The sequence below is a fragment of the Mesoplodon mirus genome (assembly GCF_964341445.2).
Source record: "Mesoplodon mirus genome assembly, chromosome: 6".
Taxonomy (NCBI): domain Eukaryota; kingdom Metazoa; phylum Chordata; class Mammalia; order Artiodactyla; family Ziphiidae; genus Mesoplodon; species Mesoplodon mirus.
In genome coordinates this window covers 88,860,932-88,880,431 of record NC_138982.1, presented here as the reverse complement: position 1 = coordinate 88,880,431, position 19,500 = coordinate 88,860,932, and the positions used below count along the sequence as shown (strand labels likewise).

General features: G+C 39.6%; 1 protein-coding gene across 19 annotated transcripts in view; it reads left to right on the top strand.

The window, feature by feature from the left end:
• Positions 1–19,500, top strand: part of PHLDB2 (pleckstrin homology like domain family B member 2) — a 130,596-nt gene that overhangs the window by 48,787 nt on the left and 62,309 nt on the right. For 18 of the 19 annotated variants that reach the window (XM_082626156.1, XM_082626158.1, XM_082626160.1 and 15 more), the window contains one exon: positions 11,668–12,051. In XM_082626156.1, coding sequence (XP_082482282.1) covers positions 11,668–12,051 — 384 coding nt within the window. The remainder of the gene's footprint in view (positions 1–11,667; positions 12,052–19,500) is intronic. The other variant, XM_082626152.1, reaches the window with a different exon arrangement.

The following is a 19,500-nucleotide window of genomic DNA, read 5'->3' as shown; positions in this document are numbered from 1 at the left end:
AAGGTTAACCCTTTGTTTTATGTAATAAATGACCTAACGTATATAATTATAAAAGAGGGATTTTCTTTTTTTTTCTTGAGGTTTTTTTTTATTGAATTATAGTTGATTTATAAGGTCCTATTAGTTTCAGATGTACCCAGTGATTCAGCTTCATATATATATATAATATGTAATATATACATTCTTTTTCAGATTCTTTTCCCCTATAGGTTATTACAAAATACTGAGTATAGTTCCCTGTGCTATACAGTAGGTCCTTGTTGGTTATCTATTTTATATATAGTAGTGTGTATATGTTAATCCCAAACTCCTAATTTATCCCTCCACCCTCCTTTCCCCTTGGTAACCATAAGCTTGTTTTCTATGTCTGTGGGTCTATTTATTTTTTGTAAATAAGTTCACTTGTACCTTTTTTTTAAGAGTCCACATATAAGCAATATCATAAGATATTTGTCTTTGTCTGACTTACTTCACTTAATATGATAATTCTAGGTCCATTCATTTTGCTGCAACATGAATTTCATTCCCTTTTATGGCTGAGTAATATTCCATTGTGTATATACATCACATCTTCTTTATCCATTCATCTGTTGATGGACAATTACATTGTTTCCACATCTTGGTTATTGTAAACAGTGCTGCAATGAATATTGGGGTGCATCTATCTTTCCAAATTATAGTTTTCTCCAGATATATGCCCAGGAGTGGGTTTGCAGGATCATATGGTAACTCTATTTTTAGCTTTTTAAGGAATCTCCATACTTTTCTCTATAGTGGCTGTTAAAAGAGGGATTTTAACAAAGATTTCACCTGTGCTTAAGTATCAGCACTTGATTTTCTGCATAATTTATTTCTATGTTATATTCATAGTCCTAGGGCCTAGACTGTCTGCTGTTGATTACAAGGGGACTGGATGGGTTCAGGAAATGGAAGAATTTCCTGACCGAGGACTGTGAAATGGAGTGGGTCAGTGCCAGACACATTCCTCTGAAAAAGAAAGAAAGCTCTGAGGTCAAAAGACATACACTCGGCCCACAACATTTTTCTTAACCACTAAGGAAAAGAATTGTGCACCATTTTCTTCAGATATATTTGTTTTTTTTTTCTTTTAACATCTTTATTGGAGTATAATTGCTTTACAAGGGTCTGTTAGTTTCTGCTATATAACAAAGTGAATTAGTTATACATATACATATGTTCCCATATATCTTCCCTCTTGCATCTCCCTCCCTCCCACCCTCCCTATTCCAAACCTCTCGGTGGTCACAAACCACCGAGCTGGTCTCCCTGTGCTATATGGCTGCTTCCCACTAGCTAGCTATTTTACATTTGGTAGTGTATATATGTCCATGCCACTCTCTCACTTTGTCACAGCTTACCTTTTCCCCTCCCCATATCCTCAAGTCCATTCTCTAGTAGGTCTTTATTCCTGTCTTACCCCTAGGCTCTTCATGACATTTTTTTTCTTAAATTCCATATATATGTGTTAGCATGTGGTATTTGTCTCTCTCTTTCTGACTTACTTCACTCTGTATGACAGACTCTAGGTCCATCCACCTCACTACAAATAACTCAATTTCATTTCTTTTTATGGCTCAGTAATATTCCATTGTATATATGTGCCACATCTTCTTTATCCATTCATCTGTTGATGGACACAGGTTGCTTTCATGTCCTGGCTATTGTAAATAGAGCTGCAATGAACATTTTGGTACATGGCTCTTTTTGAATTATGGTTTTCTCAGGGTATATGCCCAGTAGTAGGATTGCTGTGTCGTATGGTAATTCTATTTTTAGTTTTTTAAGGAAATTCCATACTGTTCTCCATAGTGGCTGTATCAATTTACATTCCCACCAACAGTGCAAGAGTGTTCCCTTTTCTCCACACCCTCTTCAGCATTTATTGTTTCTAGATTTTTTGATGATGGCCATTCTGACTGGTGTGAGATGATATCTCATTGTAGTTTTGATTTGCATTTCTCTAATGATTAATGATGTTGAGCATTCTTTCATATGCTTCTTGGCCATCTGTATGTCTTCTCTGGAGAAATGTCTGTTTAGGTCTTCTGCCCATTTTTGGATTGGGTTGTTTGTTTTTTTAATATTGAGCTGCATGAACTGCTTGTAAATTTTGGAGATTAATCCTTTGTCAGTTGCTTCATTTGCAAATATTTTCTCCCATTCTGAGGGCTGTCTTTTGGTCTTGTTTATGATTTCCTTTGCTGTGCAAAAGGTTTTAAGTTTCATTAGGTCCCATTTCTTTATTTTTGTTTTTCTTTCCATTTCTCTAGGAGGTGGGTCAAAAAGGATCTTGCTGTGATTTATGTCATAGAGTGTTCTGCCTATGTTTTCCTTTAAAAGTTTGATAGTGTCTGGCCTTACATTTAGGTCTTTAATCCATTTTGAGTTTATTTTTGTGTATGGTGTTAGGGAGTGTTCTAATTTCATACTTTTACATGTCCCTGTCCAGTTTTCCCAGTACCACGTATTGAAGAGGCTGTCTTTTCTCCACTGTATATTCTTGCCTCCTTTATCAAAGATAAGGTGTCCATATGTGCGTGGGTTTATCTCTGGGCTTTCTATCCTGTTCCATTGATCTATATTTCTGTTTTTGTGCCCGTACCATACTGTCTTGATTACTGTAGCAATGTAGTATAGTCTGAAGTCAGGGAGCCTGATTTCTCCAGCTCTGTTTTTCTTTCTCAAGATTGCTTTGGCTATTCGGGGTCTTTTGTGTTTCCATACAAATTGTGAAATCTTTTGTTCTAGTTCTGTGAAAAATGCCAGTGGTAGTTTGATAGGGATTGCATTGAATCTGTAGATTGCTTTGGGTAGTAGAGTCATTTTCACAATGTTGATTCTCCAATCCAAGAACATGGTATATCTCTCCATCTATTTGTATCATCTTTAATTTCTTTCATCAGTGTCTTATAATTTTCTGCATACAGGTCTTTTGTCTCCTTAGGTAGGTTTATTTCTAGATATTTTATTCTTTTTGTTGCAGTGGTAAGTGGGAGTGATTTCTTAATTTCACCTTCAGATTTTTCATCATTAGTGTATAGGAATGCCAGAAATTTCTGTGCATTAATTTTGTATCCTGCTACTTTACCAAATTCATTGATTAACTCTAGTAGTTTTCTGGTATCATCTTTAGGATCCTCTATGTATAGTATCATGTCATCTGCAAACAGTGACAGCTTTACTTCTTCTTTTCCAATTTGGATTCCTTTTATTTCTTTTTCTTCTCTGATTGCTGTGGCTAAAACTTCCAAAACTATGTTGAATAATAGTGGTGAGAGTGAGCAACCTTGTCTTGTTCCTGATCTTAGTGGAAATGGTTTCAGTTTTTCACCATTGAGAATGATGTTGACTGCGGGTTTGTCATATATGGCCTTTATTATGTTGAGGAAAGTTCCCTCTATGCCTACTTTCTGCAGGGTTTTTATCATAAATGGGTGTTGAATTTTGTCGAAAGCTTTCTCTGCATCTATTGAGATGATCATATGGTTTTTCTCCTTCAGTTTGTTAATATGGTGTATCACGTTGACTGATTTGAGTATATTGAAGAATCCTTGCATTCCTGGAATAAACCCCACTTGATCATGGTGTATGATCCTTTCAATGTGCTGTTGGATACTGTTTGCTAGTATTTTGGTGAGGATTTTTGCATCTATGTTCATCAGTGATATTGGCCTGTAGTTTTCTTTCTTTGTGACATCTTTGTATGGTTTTGGTATCAGGGTGATGGTGGCCTCGTAGAATGAGTTTGGGAGTGTTCCTCCCTCTGCGATATTTTGGAAGAGTTTGAGAAGGATAGGTGTTAACTCTTCTCTAAATGTTTGATAGAATTCACCTGTGAAGCCATCTGGTCCTGGACTTTTGTTTGTTGGGATATTTTTAATCACAGTTTCAATTTCAGTGCTTGTGATTGGTCTGTTCATATTTTCTATTTCTTCCTAGTTCAGTCTCGGCAGGTTGTGCATTTCTAAAGAATTTGTCCATTTCTTCCAGATTGTCCATTTTATTGGCATAGTGTTGCTTGTAGTAATCTCTCATGATCCTTTGTTTTTCTGCACTGTTAGTTGTTCCTTTCCTTTTTCATTTCTAATTCTATTGATTTGAGTCTTCTCCCTTTCTTTTTTGATGAGTCTGGCTAATGGTTTATCATCTCAAAGAACCAGCTTTTAGTTTTATTGATCTTTGCTATCATTTCCTTCATTTCTTTTTCATTTATTTTTGATCTGATCTTTATGATTTCTTTCCTTCTGCTAACCTTGGGGTATTTTTGTTCTTCTTTCTCTAATTGCTTTTGGTGCAAGGTTAGGTTGTTTATTTGAGGTGTTTCCTGCTTCTTAAGGTAGGATTGTATTGCTGTAAACTTCCCTTTTAGAACTACTTTTGCTGCATCCCATAGGTTTGGGTCATTGTGTTTTCATTGTCATTTGTTTCTAAGTATTTTCTGATTTCCTCTTTGATTTCTTCAGTGATCTCTTGGTTATTAAGTAGTGTATTGTTTAGCCTCCATGTGTTTGTATTTTTTACAGATCTTTTCCTGTAATTGATATCTAGTCTCATAGCACTGTGGTCGGAAAAGATACTTGAAACAATTTCAATTTTCTTAAGTTTACAAAGGCTTGATTTGTGACCCAAGATATGATCTATCCTGGAGAATGTTCCATGAGCACTTGAGAAAAATGTGTATTCTGTTGTTTTAGGCTGGAATGTCCTATAAATGTCAATTATGTCCGTCTTGTTTAATGTATCATTTAAAGCTTGTGTTTCCTTATTTATTTTCATTTTGGATGATCTGTCCATTGGTGAAAGTGGGGTGTTAAAGTCCCCTACTATGAGTGTGTTACTGTCGATTTCCCCTTTTATGGCTGTTAGTATTTGCCTTATGTATTGAGGTGCTTCTATGTTGGGTGCATAAATATTTATAATTGTTATATCTTCTTCTTGGATTGATCCCTTGATCATTAAGTAGTGTCCTTCTTTGTCTCTTGTAATAGTCTTTACTTTAAAGTCTATTTTGTCTGATATTGGAATTGGTACTTCAGCTTTCTTTTGATTTCCATTTGCATGGAATACCTTTTTCCATCCCCTCACTTTCTGTCTGTAATTGTCCCTAGGTCTGAAGTGGGTCTCTTGGAGACAGCATATATATGGGCCTTGCTTCTGTATCCATTCAGCCTGTCTGTGTCTTTTGGTGGGAGCATTTAATCCATTTACATTTAAGGTAATTATCAATATGTATGTTCCTATTCCCATTTTCTTAATTGTTTTGGGTTTGTTATTGTAGGTCTTTTCCTTCTCTTGTGTTTCTTGCCTAGAGAAGTTCTTTTAACATTTGTTGTAAAGCTGGTTTGGTGGTGCTGAACTCTCAGCTTTTGCTTGTCTGTAAAGGTTTTAATTTCTCCATCAAATCTGAATGAGATCCTTGCTGGGTAGAGTAATCTTGGTTGTAGGTTTTTCTCCTTCATCACTTTAAATATGTCCTGCCACTCCCTTCTGCCTTGCAGAGTTTCTGCTGACAGATCAGCTGTTAACCTTATGGGGATTCCCTTGTTTGTTATTTGTTGTCTTTCCCTTGCTGCTTTTAATATGTTTCCTTTGTATTTAATTTTTGACAGTTTGATTAATATGTGTCTTGGCATGTTTCTCCTTGGATTTATCCTGTATGGGACTCTCTGTCCTTCCTGGACTTGATTAACTATTTCCTTTCCCATATTAGGGAAGTTTTCAACTATAATCTCTTCAAATATTTTCTCAGTCCCTTTCTTTTTCTCTTCTTCTTCTGGGACCCCTATAATTCGAATGTTGGTGCATTAAATGTTGTCCCAGAGGTCTCTGAGACTGTCCTCAGTTCTTTTCATTCTTTTTTCTTTATTCTGCTCTGCAGTAATTATTTCCACTATTTTATCTTCCAGGTCACTTATCTGTTCTTCTGCCTCAGTTATTCTGCTATTGATCCCTTCTAGAGTATTTTTAATGTCATTTATTGTGTTGTTCATCATTGCCTGTTTCCTCTTTAGTTCTTCTAGGTCCTTGTTAAATGTTTCTTGCATTTTTTCTATTTTATTTCCAAGATTTTTGATCATCTTTACTATCGTTATTCTGAACTCTTTTTCAGGTAGACTGCCTATTTCCTCTTCGTTTGTTAGGTCTGGTGGGTTTTTACCTTGCTCCTTCATCTGCTGTGTGTTTTCTGTCTTCTCATTTTGATTATCTTACTGTGTTTGTAGTCTCCTTTTCACAGGCTGCAGGTTCGTATTTCCTGTTGTTTTTGGTGTCTGTCCCCAGTGGCTAAGGTTGGTTCAGTAGGTTGTGTAGGCTTCCTGGTGGAGGGGACTAGTGCCTGTGTTCTGGTGGATGAGGCTGGATCTTGTATTTCTTGTAGGCAGGTCCACGTCAGGTGGTGTGCTTTGGGGTGTCTGTGGCCTTATTATGATTTTAGGCAGCCTCTCTGCTAATGGATGGGGCTGTGTTTCTGTCTTGCTAGTTGTTTGGCATAGGGTGTCCAGCACTGTAGCCTGCTGGTCGTTGAGTGAAGTTGGGTGTTGGTGTTGAGATGGAGATCTCTGGGAGATTTTCGCTGTTTGATATTACGTGGAGCTGGGAGGTCTCTTGTGGACCAGTGTCCTGAAGTTGGCTCTCCCACCGCAGAGGCACGGCAGTGACTCCTGGCTGGAGCACCAAGAGCCTTTCATCCACACGGTTCAGAACAAAAGGGAGAAAAAATAGAAAGAACGAAAGAAAGAGGATAAAATAAAATAAAATAAAGTAGGATAAAATAAAATAACATTATTAAAAAAAAATGAACGGAGGGACAGAATCCTAGGACAAATGGTGAAAGCAAAGCTATACAGACAAAATCTCACCCAGAAGCATACACATACACACTGACAAAAAGAGGAAAAGGGGAAAAAATAATATATTTTGTTCCCAAAGTCCACCTCCTCAATTTGGGATGATTTGTTGTCTATTCAGGTATTCCACAGATGCAGGGTACATCAAGTTGATTGTGGAGATTTAATCTGCTGCTTCTGAGGCTGCTGGGAGAGATTTCCCTTTCTCTTCTTTGTTCGCACAGTTCCTGGGGTTCAGCTTTAGTTCTGGCCCCGCCTCTGCATGTAGGTCGCCTGACGGGGTTAAAGGAGCAGCTGATTCGGGGGCTCTGGCTCACTCAGGCTGGGGGGAGGGAGGGGTACAGATGCGGGGCGAGCCTGTGGAGGCAGAGGCCAGCGTGACATTGCACCAGCCTGAGGCGCGCCGTGCGTTCTCCCGGGGAAGTTGTCCCTGGATCACAGGACCCTGGCAGTGGCGGGCTGCACAGGCTCCTGGGAGGGGAGGTGGCGATAGTGACCTGTTTTTGCTCACAGCCTTCTTGGTGGCAGCAGCAGCAGCCTTAGCGTCTCATGCCCGTCTCTGGGGTCCGCGCTGATAGCCGCGGCCTGCGCCCGTCTCTGGAGCTCCTTTAAGCGGCACTCTTAATCCCCTCTCCTCGCGCACCAGGAACGAAGAGGGAAGAAAAAGTCTCTTTTCTCTTCGGCAGCTCCAGACTTTCCCGGACTCCTTCCCGGCTAGCTGTGGCGCACTAGCCCCCAGCCCCCGCCCGACCCGGCGGGTGAGCATACAAGCCTCTCGGGCTGGTGAGTGCTGGTCGGCACCGATCCTCTATGCAGGAATTTATCCACTTTTCCGTCTGCACCCCTGTTGCTGTGCTCTCCTCCACGGCCCCGAAGCTTCCCCCCTCCCCCACTCACCATCTCTGCCCGCGAAGGGGCTTCCTAGTGTGTGGAAACCTTTCCTCCTTCACAGCTCCCTCCCACTGGTGCAGTTCCGTCCCTATTCTTTTGTCTCTGTTTTTTCTTTTTTCTTTTGCCCTACCCAGGTATGTGGGGCGTTTCCTGCCTTTTGGGGAGTCTGAGGTCTTCTGCCAGCGTTCAGTAGGTGTTCTATAGGAGCATTTCCACGTGTAGATGTATTTCGGATGTATCTGTGGGGAGGAAGGTGATTTCCGCGTCTTACTCTTCCGCCATCTTCTCCTGGTCCCCCTTTCAGGTATATTTCTTAAGCTCTTTTGTCTCCTTCAAAGCTTCCTTTGATATATGGAATTGGAGGAAAGGGAAAATGGAGAGAGAGAGAAAAAATTAAAATGTATTTTAAATAATTTAATTCAAAGGGACCTACGTTCTAAACCCTTAACACCAATGTTTTGGGCCATTTAGATATTTGGGCTCTCTACTGGTGCCTTTTCAAGAGAATGCTCTGTGGATTGCTGGTTTGGAAAGGTGGGTAGGAATTGGAGATGTCAAAGAGAGTAGCCTCGTAATTCAGCCGGTTGTTAGGTGAAGCATCAAAGAAAATTGAATTTTAGGAAGAGAGACACACATCTCAGGTTGCCAGTGCCAGTTTGTGCTTGCTATCCCAGCATAATTATTAATAGTGCCATATTTGATTCTCAAAAGTGTCCTGTGTGGAATGGCTGCCCTCCTTTTAGGTCATGCAGAGTGGAGAATATTGGCGTGATGAATGGGAAAGATGAAGAGGGCTCAAGGGAGAGTTATGAGGGTAAATTCTGTGCAGGGTTTCCTTAAAAGGCTTCTCATGCTTTCTGAAATGCCTCACAGACTTTCTTCTGACGCACTTCTCATCATCAGTTTATTTTTCTTTGATGCAGTTCTTACGGGGCCAGTGTGTCTCAGCACGGCCTGGATTTCTGTTAGACTCGTGGGCAGCAGTGCTGCATCCATGTGTGATTCAAACCTGAACAGATTGGCTGTGAATGGGGTGATAAGAATAGAGAGAAGCACATAGCAGTAGACCAAACTTCCTGTGTACCCGCCTTTGAATACTGTTTCACTGTCTGAAATAGCATTCATCTTTTGGCTGGGATCATTTATTCCCTCTGGAATTAAGCAATGACATTGGCAGCAAAAGAAACTATTTTGGGAAGGAGATGTGGGAGGAATTTTGCTATGTACGACAGGCTGGGCAGAAGTACCTTTCATGCTTTTGAGGACCGCACTGTTCATTAGTGCCCTGGTAAAGAGAAACTGACAACTTTCCGATAATCCCAAATGTAATGAATGTTGAGGTGAATGCATACACACTGTCATCTATGAAGATTAGCAAAGATTGAGTTTAGATGCTTCAACTTAATTCTCCTACATGGCAGAAAGAGAACTTTTCTTTGGAGATTAGCCTCTAATGCATATGCTTTTGAGAAGGGGTAAAATATAACATCTTGTTCCTGTCCCCTTCCTCACATACGCCCTTGCAGTTGTCTTTGCATATTCACATGCAGACTTTTCTAGATTGTTGGAGTTTAAAATAAGGCAATGAATGCTGTGTGTCCCTCCCTCCTTCCCCACAAAGCTGAGGTGGGTAGGGCTTGGCAGCTGGTAGTGGTTACAGAGATAAATAAGCATCAGGGCTCCTGGATGGACAGGGTGCAGAAGCAGCTGGGATGAGGTTGTGCACCCGAGTGCCTTCTGTGGGACGAGGCCATGAGGATGGAGCTGCAGCTGGAGTCCAGAAGTTCAGGCAGTGAAAGGGAGGTGGGGCTTATAAGAACCCGTTTAATAGTCCTTTTGATCAAGCTGTTGCATTTTTGGGGTGGGGAGAATACTTCAGAGGACAGATGAAAGTCATTTCATGCTGTTTTGTCATATAATGAATGTATTTAATGAAAACCAGGGAATTATGTTAGTCTGTTCCTATTTGACTTTTCTATTTGATACTCTTCTGCTAATAAAGAGAACTACCTTCAGAATTTTGTTTTTACAATTTTTCTGCAATTAGATATTAAAAACAGCAGCCCAGGTCTGCTTAACACTTTTCTATTTTGTTACTGATAACCAGTTTGGAAAACGTTTTTCTTTTCTTTTTTTTTTAATTAATTTTTATTGGAGTATAGTTGTGTTACAATGTTGTGTTAGCTTCTACTGCACAACAAAATGAATCAGTCATATATATACATATATCCCCTCCCTTTTGGATTTCCCTCCTGTTTAGGTTGGAAAACATTTTTCTATGGAAGGCTTTTGAATTCTCTTTTCAATGTGGTAGATGTAATAACCAAAGAAGTTTTTTGCTATTTTATTATTTTTTTTCACTTTGGCAGTTGGGCTAATATGAAAGGTGAAGATGTTGAGATTCCCCACTCCAAAGAGTGCTGTCTAGGTTTATGATAAGCATTTTGTAAACTATATCCCCTTGTTCACAAATGTATAGTGAGTTTACTTAAAGTCAAAAATCATAAATACCTACGTGTTTTACATGCGGAGCTTGGTGAAGTGTCAGTTAGTGGTACCATTATAGACATCAATGGCCTTATATTAATTTTTTTAGACAAATAAACTATCATTTTATTTTCCAGCTAAATGATTCAAACATTTAATGATCTCAGAATTTGAAATATGTTGCTCTCTTTCTATCTGGACGTGACATTAAATGTTCTTCATCTTCTTATGACATTCTCTTTTTTTAAAAACCATTTCAATTTTTCATTTGAGAAATTGGTGGGAAAGACCTTTATATGGTGACAAGACATAAAAAATAGTTTTAAAAAATTTGAAGCATTTCAAGAAAAAAATTGAAGACCTAGTTATTATGCCTTTCAAATTAAGCCTTTTCTAAAGTAGCATTTGCCTTTTGTGTGTCTAAAAAGTAGAATGATATTTCTATAGGAAGTTAGAGAATTAATTTTTTTAAATAGTTTTTTAAAAAATTTATTTATTTTAGGCTGTGTTGGGTCTTCGTTGCAGCATGCCGGCTTTTTCTGTGGTTGCGTTGAGCAGGGGCTACTCTTCGTTTGTTGTGGAGCATGGGCTCTAGGTGCATGGGCTTCAGTAGTTGTGGCACACGGGCTCCAAAGCGCAGGCTCGTTAGTGTGGCTCACTGGCTTAGTTGCTCTGCGGCATGTGGGATCTTCCCGGACCACGGCTTGAACCCGTGTCCCCTGCATTGGCACACGGATTCTTAACCACAACGCCACCAGGGAAGCCCTAGAGAATTAATTTTAAACTCAAATATTAAGTCTACAGTGATGAAAGAGCTAGATATTGTTGAAGGTGGATAGTAGAGGGAGGGAAGAGGATGAAGATTTTAAAAAGGAGATTAAACAAAAACATTTGAAGTGTTTGGAGAATTGATAAATCAAGAAAGGTCTCACTGGGCTTCCCTGGTGACACAGTGGTTGAGAGTCTGCCTGCTGATGCAGGGGACACGGGTTCGTGCCCTGGTCCGGGAAGATCCCACATGCCACGGAGCGGCTGGGCCCATGAGCCATGGCCACTGAGCCTGCGCGTCCGGAGCCTGTGCTCCGCAATGGGAGAGGCCACAACAGTGAGAGGCCCGTGTACCGCAAAAAAAAAAAAAAAAAAAAAAAAAAAAGAAAGGTCTCACTGAGTGCTAGTATGTTCTAGGATCAGCACTGGGATATAAAAATAAAGAATTGAATTTGAGAGGAAAATCAGGCATTGTTAACCTAGGTTTCATCTGGATTTATAAATGGGTTCATCAAAGGTGACGAAAAACATCACCAGCCAAGTATCTGTGGGATTATGTGTGGGTTGAATTCACCAGGGGTCCCAGCCTCTTCTGTCTTTTTATTCGGAGTTGTCTCCTCACAAACTCACTGACCTTCCCTCCTCTGTGTTCTAGGAGAGACAGCGTCTGGAGACCATCCTCAGTCTCTGTGCTGAGTACACAAAACCTGACAGTCACGTGTCCACTGGCACCACCGTGGCAGATGTACAGAAAATCAATAAGGAACTGGAGAAGCTGCAGCTCTCTGACGAGGAGTCCGTGTTTGAAGAAGCCCTGGTGAGCCCTGACACCAGATACAGGTGCCACCAGAAAAGCTCTCTCCACGATGCAGACCTGGCAGGCTTCGGGACCCTCAGTCAGAGTAGCGCCAGCTTCCTTTCCCTCAGGAGCTCCAGGAATGATGAACTGATCAGGGACCTCACCAGGACTCCCCCACCGCCCTCCTCTGCCTTTCTGAAAGCTTCCAGCGAGTCCGCTTATCTAAGTATCCTACCAAAGGTAAAGCCGGCCACACACAGAGATTAAATTTAGGACCTGGACCATGCATCTGCACTGGCCTAGACACTAGAGGTTTTATCCTGCTTGTTTTCCAAAATGTTTTCAGTGAAGCTTCAATTTAAGAGGTAATTAGCTAAGCAAGGTGCAGCAAATTAGGGTGTTTACTATAAAGTAACAAATTTGTACTCTAGAAAATGTAGCAGTACAGAAAAGTATAAAGAAAAACAATTTCTCTTCTCCGTGCCCCCTCCAGTTGTACACCCGAGAGAGAAAAACACACAGCGTCTTACATGTCTTCCCAATATTTCTGTGCATATATGGCCATGTATTATAAGCATAGACATACATATATACAAGTATAGTGTTCTGTACGATTTTTTTTTCCCTCACTGAATGTCTGGAGCATCTTTGCATATTACTATACACAGTTCTGCCTCATTCTTTGGTTGACTAGTATTTTATTGTTTGGAAATCCTATTTAAATTGTTTCCAGTATTTTATCAACAAAATATATATGCAACAAATATTCTGGAAAATATATATTAGCACAATTGTGCAAATGTGTCTGTAGGATCACTTACTAAAAGTGGAATTGGTAGGTCAAAGAGTTTGTATATTATTCATTTTAATCAATATTCCCAAATTATACTCTCAAAAGAATGTGTATTTCCAGATGACACTGAGTAAGAGTTTATCCATGCACCTTGTTATTCGTACACTTGCCAAAGTTATATATTATCAAAAATTTTTAATATGCTAAGTTAATGATGTTTTAATTTTCTTGCCTTTATGCATAAAATTGGACATCTTTTCATATTTTTAGTTGTTCATTTGTATTTTGAGACACTCATGTTCTTCACCCATTTTTTTTGTCTTTAGGACACCTTTATTTATTATTATTTATTTAACTTTTAAAAATTAAAGTATTGTTGATTTCCAATATTATATTAGTTTCAGGTGTACAAAATAGTGATTCAATATTTTTATAGAGGGCTTCCCTGGTGGCACAGTGGTTGAGAATCTGCCTGCTAATGCAGGGGACACGGGTTCGAGCCCTGGTCTGGGAGGATCCCACATGCCGCGGAGCAACTAGGCCTGTGAGCCACAACTACTGAGCCTGCGCGTCTGGAGCCTGTGCTCCGCAACAAGAGAGGCTGCGATAGTGAGAGGCCTGCGCACCACGATGAAGAGTGGCCCCCACTTGCCACAACTAGAGAAAGCCCTTGCACAGAAACAAAGACCCAACAGAGCAAAAATAAAAAAAAATAAATTAATAAAAAAAATATTTTTATAGATTGTACTCCATTTAAAGTTGTTATAAAATATTGGCAGTATTCCCTGCATTGGACAATCTATCCTTAAATCTTATTTATTTTATACATAGTTGCTTGTACCTCTTAATTCCCGACCCCTGTCTTACCCCTCTTCCATCCCTTTCCCCGTTGGTAACCACTAGCTTGTTCTCTATATCTGTAAGTCTGTTTCTGTTTTGTTACATTTGTTTGGTATTTTTATTTTAGGTTCCACATGTAAGTGCTAATATACAGCATTTGTCTTTCTCTGACTTACTTATTTCACTAAGCATGATATCCTCCAGGTCCATCTATGTTGTTGCAGATGGGAAAATTTCATTCTTTTTTATGACCGAGTAGTATTTCATTGCCTATATATACCACATCCTCTTTATCCATTCATTTGTTGTTGGACACTTAGGTTGCTTCCATTTCTTGGCTATTGTAAATAATGCTGCTATGAACATTGGGGTGCATATATCTTTTCAAACTACTGTTTTTTGTTTTCTTCAGATATATATCCAGGATTGGAGCTGCTGGATCATATGGTAGTTCTGTTTTTAGCTTTTTTGGGGAACCTCCATACTGTTTTCCATAGTGACTCTACCAGTTTACATTCTTACCAACAGTGTATTAGGGTTCTCTTTGCTCCACATTCTTCCCAATACTTGTTATTTGTGGACTTTTTGTTGTTTTCTGACAGGTGTGAGGTGATATCTCACTGTGGTTATGATTTGCATTTTTCTGATGACTAGCAATGTTGAGCATATTTTCATGTGCCTGTTTGCCATCTGTATGTCTTTTTTGAAAAAATGTCTATTTAGGTCTTCTGCCCATTTTTTTTTTTTTTTTTTTTTTTTCCTTTTTGCGGTATGCGGGCCTCTCACTGTTGTGGCCTCTCCCGTTGCGGAGCACAGGCTCCGGATGCGCAGGCCCAGCGGCCATGGCTCACGGGCCCAGCCGCTCCGCGGCATATGGGATCCTCCCAGACCGGGGCACGAACCCGTATCCCCTGCATCGGCAGGCGGACTCTCAACCACTGCGCCACCAGGGAGGCCCTTCTGCCCATTTTTTAATTGAGTTGTTTTTCTGATATTGACTTATATGAGCTGTATATTTTGAATATTAACTCCTTATTGGTCATATCATTGCAAATATTTTCTCCCATTCAGTAGGTTGTCTTTTCATTTTGTTGATGGTTTCTTTTGCTGTGCAAAAGCTTTTAAGTTTAATTAGGTCCCATTTTGGGGGCGGTGGGGGAATCCAATTAAATTTTGGTGGAGACTTCAGGGTTTTGTGTATATGGTCATGTCATCTGCAAATAGTGACAGTTTAACTTATTCTGTTCCAACTTGGATGCCTTTTTATTTCTTTTTCTTGTCTGCTTGCTGTGGTTAAGGCTTCTAATACTATGTTAAATAGATGTTCTGTGAGTGGGCATCCTTGTCTTGTTCCTGATTGTAGAGGAAAATCTTTCAACTTTTCACGATTGAGTATGTTAGCTGTGTGTTTGTCATAAACGGCCTTTATTATGTTGAGATCTGTTCCCTTTGTATCAGCTTTGATGAGAGTTTATCATGAATACATGTTGAATTTTTGTCAAATTCTTTTTCTGTGTCTATTGAGATGATAATATGATTTTTATCCTTTGTTTTGTTACCGTGGTGTATCACATTGGTTGATTTGCAGATATTGAACCATCTTTGCATCACTGGAATAAATCCTACTTGATTATGGTGTGTACTTATTGCCATTTTCTTACTTATTTACTGGTTGTTATTGTAGTTCTGCTTTTTTCTCTTCTTTTAGTTTGTTCCCTTGTGGTCTGATGATTTTCTTTAGTAGTATGCTTGTGTTCTTTTCTCTTTAGTTTTTGTGTATCTATTGTAGACTTTTGATTTGTGGTTACCATGGTGTTCATGTATTGACCTATAGCTATATCTACTTGTTTTAAACTGATAATCACTTAAGTTCAAACACATTCTAAAAGATCTACATTTTTACTCCCTTTCCCCATGTTTTGTGTTTTTGTTGCCATATTTTACATCTTCATGCATATCCCTTAACTGTTTATTGTAGTTATAGTTGATTTTACAATCTATGTCTTTCAGTCTTCATGCTCACTTATTTAAGTGACTGATCCACAGCCTCTACTGTATATTTGCCTATACCTGTGGGATTTTTCCTTTCTTATAAATTCTCGCTTCTTGTTGTAGCCTTTTCTTTTCCACTTAAAGAGACCTTTTTCTTTTAGGGTCACTTTAGTATTGATGAACTTTTAGTTTTTGCTTGTCAGAGAAATTCATCTTTCCTTCAATTCTGAATGATAACCTTGTTGGATAGAGTATCCTAGGTTGCAGGTTTTTCCCTTTCAAGATTTTGAATATATCATGTTGCTTCCTTCTGGCCTGCAAAGTTCCCGCAGAAAAGTCAGCTGATAGCCTTATAGGGATTCCCTTGTACGTGACTCTGTTTTTCTTTTGCTGCCTTTAAAATTCTCTTTTTATCTCTAGCCTTTGCCATTTTAATTATGATATGTCTCAATGTGGGTCTCTTTAGGTTCATTTGTTTGGGACTACCTGTGCTTCCTGTACTAGAAATCTGTTTCCTTCTTCAACTTCAGGAACTTTTCAGCCATAATTTCATCAAATACATTTTCTATCCCTTTCTGTCTCTTTTCACCCTCTGGGACCCCTATAATGTGAGTGTTATAACACTTGATGTTGTCCCTTATCACTTTTTAAAATTCGTTTTTCTTTTTGCTGTTCTGATTGGGTGATTTCATTATTCTCTCTTCCAGATTGCTTATGTGTTCTTCTGTATCACCTAATCTGCTATTAATTCCTTCTAGTGTATTTTCCATTTCAGTTATTGTATTTTTGAGCTCCGTTTGGTTTTTCTTTTTTTTTTTTTTAATATTTTCTGGTTCCTTGTTAAAATTCTTCCTGTGTTCATCAAATTTTTTTTTTTTTTTTTTTTTTTTTTTTTTTTTGTGGTACGCGGGCCTCTCACTGCTGTGGCCTCTCCCGTTGCGGAGCACAGGCTCCAGATGTGCAAGGCTCAGCGGCCATGGCTCACGGACCCAGCCACTCCACGGCATGTGAGATCCTCCCAGACCGGGACACGAACCCATGTCCCCTGCATCGGCAGGCGGACTCCCAACCACTGCGCCACCAGGGAAACCCCAAATTTTTTTTTAACCAAGTTTAGTTAGCATTCTTATTACTAATGCTTTGAACCCTTTATCTGGTAAGTTATTTATCTCTGTTTCATTAGGGTTTTCTTCAGGTTTACTTCTTTGTTCTTTCATTTGAAACAATTTCTTCTGTCTTCCCATTTTGTTTAACTTTCTCTTTCTCTATGAAATTAGGTGAAATAGTTACCTTTCCTGGTCTTGAAGGAGTACCCTTGCATGGGAGGGTCCCTGTGCAGTTTGCATGTACCCAGTGGCTTTGGTGGGAAAGCTGAATCTGAAGTGAGCATGGGTCACATCTTCTCCTGGGGTGTGCAGGCAGCTATCAGCTTGGTGAGAGGTAGGGCTGGAGATGGAGGGACTAGAGCCAGAGCCAGATGCAAGCTGGCTTCTCCTATGCTCAGTGGCTGTCACAGCCCTATCTGGGTGTGATCAGAGCTCAAGGTGATGGAACAGAAGCCCTGAGGGTCAGGTCCAAGCTGGTTCATTTCCTTTAAGTGTTCACTCCCCCCAACCCCCTAAAGCACCTCTGTCCTAGTAGAGAGCTGCATAGGAGCAAGAGCAGCTGGATCAGGCACTTGCTGTAGACAGGAGCAGTTGTGGGAAATCAGCCAGAGCCCCACACAGTTTTAAATCTGCTTCCTCCCCCTTGTTCCCTAGAGTAGGCAAGCATGTGCACCTGCTCTTTATGAGCAGAGTCTCGGCTTCTTACAACCCTCCTCTAAGTCCCACTGATCTTCAAACCAGCTAAGGGGACTTGTCTTCCTTGTGTTGGACCCCAGGGCTGGTGTGCCCAATATGTGGTTCAAACCCCTAACTCTGCAGGGAGGATCTCTGAACCCATCATATCTCCCTTCTCCTCTGTGTCCTGCTAAATGTGTGGGTCTTGCCTGATTGCTTCTCCACTCTTCCTACCCGATGCCATGTGGATCTTTACAGCCTTGTTTGTAGAAGAGCCTTTCTTGCAGACTCCTGTTTGTGTCCAGCAAGAGTTGCTCCACATTTAGATGTATTCTTTTATTTTTTATTGGAGTAAAATTACTTCACAGTGTTGTGTCAGTTTCTGCTACAAAATGAAGCAAATCAGCTACATGCATACCTACATCCCCTCCCTCTTGGACCTCCCTCCCATCCCTTCATCCCACCCATCTAGGTCATCACAGAGCACCAAGCTGAGCTCCCCGCTCTATACAGCAGGTTCCCACTAGCTAGCTATTTTACACATGATCGTGTATTTATGTCAAACCTAATCTCCCAGTTTGTCCCACCCTCCCCATCCCCTTCAGTGTCCACATGTCCGTTCTCTACATCTACGTCTCTATTCCTGCCCTTCAAATAGGTTCATCAATACCATTTTTCTAGATTCCACATATATGTGTTAATATACGATATTTGTTATTCTCTTTCTGGCTTATTTCACTCTGTATGACAGACTCTAGGTCCACCACATCTCTATAAATGACCCAATTTTGTTCCTTTTCATGGCTGAGTAATATTCCATTCCATCTTTATCCATTCATCTATCGATTGACATTTAGGTTGCTTCCATGTCCTGACTATTTTAAATAGTGCTGCAATGAACATTGGGGTACATGTATCCTTTTGAATTAGCTTTTTCAGGGTATATTCCCAGTAGTGGGATTGCTAGGTCATGTGGTAGTTCTATTTTTAGTTTTTTAAGGAACTTCCATACTGTTCTCCAGTGGCTGTTTCAATTTACATTCCCACCAACAGTGCAAAAGGGTTCACTTTACTCCATACCCTCTCCAGCATTTGTTGTTTGTAGATTTTCTGATGATACCCATTCTAACCAGTGTGAGGTGATACCTCATTGTAGTTTCAATTTGCATTTCTCTGATAATTAGTGATGTTGAGCATCTTTTCATATGCCTCTTGGCCATCTGTATATCTTTTTTGGTGAAATGTCTATTTAGGTCTTCTGCCCATTTTTTAATTAGGTTGTTTGTTTTTTTTTTGATATTGAGCTCCATGAGTTGTTTGTATATTTTGGAGATTAATCCTTTGTCCATTGCTTCATTTGCAAATATTTTCTCCCATTCTGAGGGTTGTCTTTTCGTCTTGTTTATGGTTTCCTTTGCTGTGAAAAAGCTTTTAAGTTTCATTAGGTCCCATTTGTTTATTTTTGTTTTATTTTCATTACTCTAGGAGGTGGGTCAAAAAAGATCCTTCTGTGGTTTATGTCAAAGAGCGTTCTGCCTATGTTTTCCACTAAGAGTTTTATAGTGTCTGGTCTTACATTTAGGTCTTTAATCCATTTGGAGTTTATTTTTGTGTATGGTATTAGGCAGTGTCCTAGTTTCATTCTTTTACATGTAGCTGTCCAGTTTTCTAAGCACCACTTATTGAAGAGGCTGTTTTTCTCCATTGTATGTTCTTGCCTCCTTTGTCATAAATTAGGTGACCATATTTGTGTGGCTTTATCTCTGGGCTTTCTATCCTGTACCACTGATCTATATTTCTGTTTTTGTGCCAGTACCATACTGTGTTGATTACTGTAGGTTTGTAATATAGTTTGAAGTCAGGGAGCCTGATTCCTCCAGCTGCATTTTTCTTTCTCAAGATTGCTTTGGCTATTCGGGGTCTTTTGTGTTTCCATACAAATTGTAACACTTTTTGTTCTAATTCTGTGAAGAATGCCATTGGTGTTTTGATTGGGATTTCATTGAATATGTAGATTGCTTTGAGTAGTATAGTCATTTTCACAATGTTGATTCTTCCAATCCAAGAACATGGTATATATCTCCATCTGTTTATATCATCTTTGATTTCTTTCATCAGTGTTTTATAGTTTTCTGAGTACAAGTCTTTTGCCTCCTTAGGCAGGTTTATTCCTAGGTATTTTATGCTTTTTGTTGAGATGGTAAATAAGATTGTTTCCTTAATTTGTCTTTCTGGTTTTTTTTTTGTTAGTGTATAGGAATGCCAGAGATTTCTGTACATTAA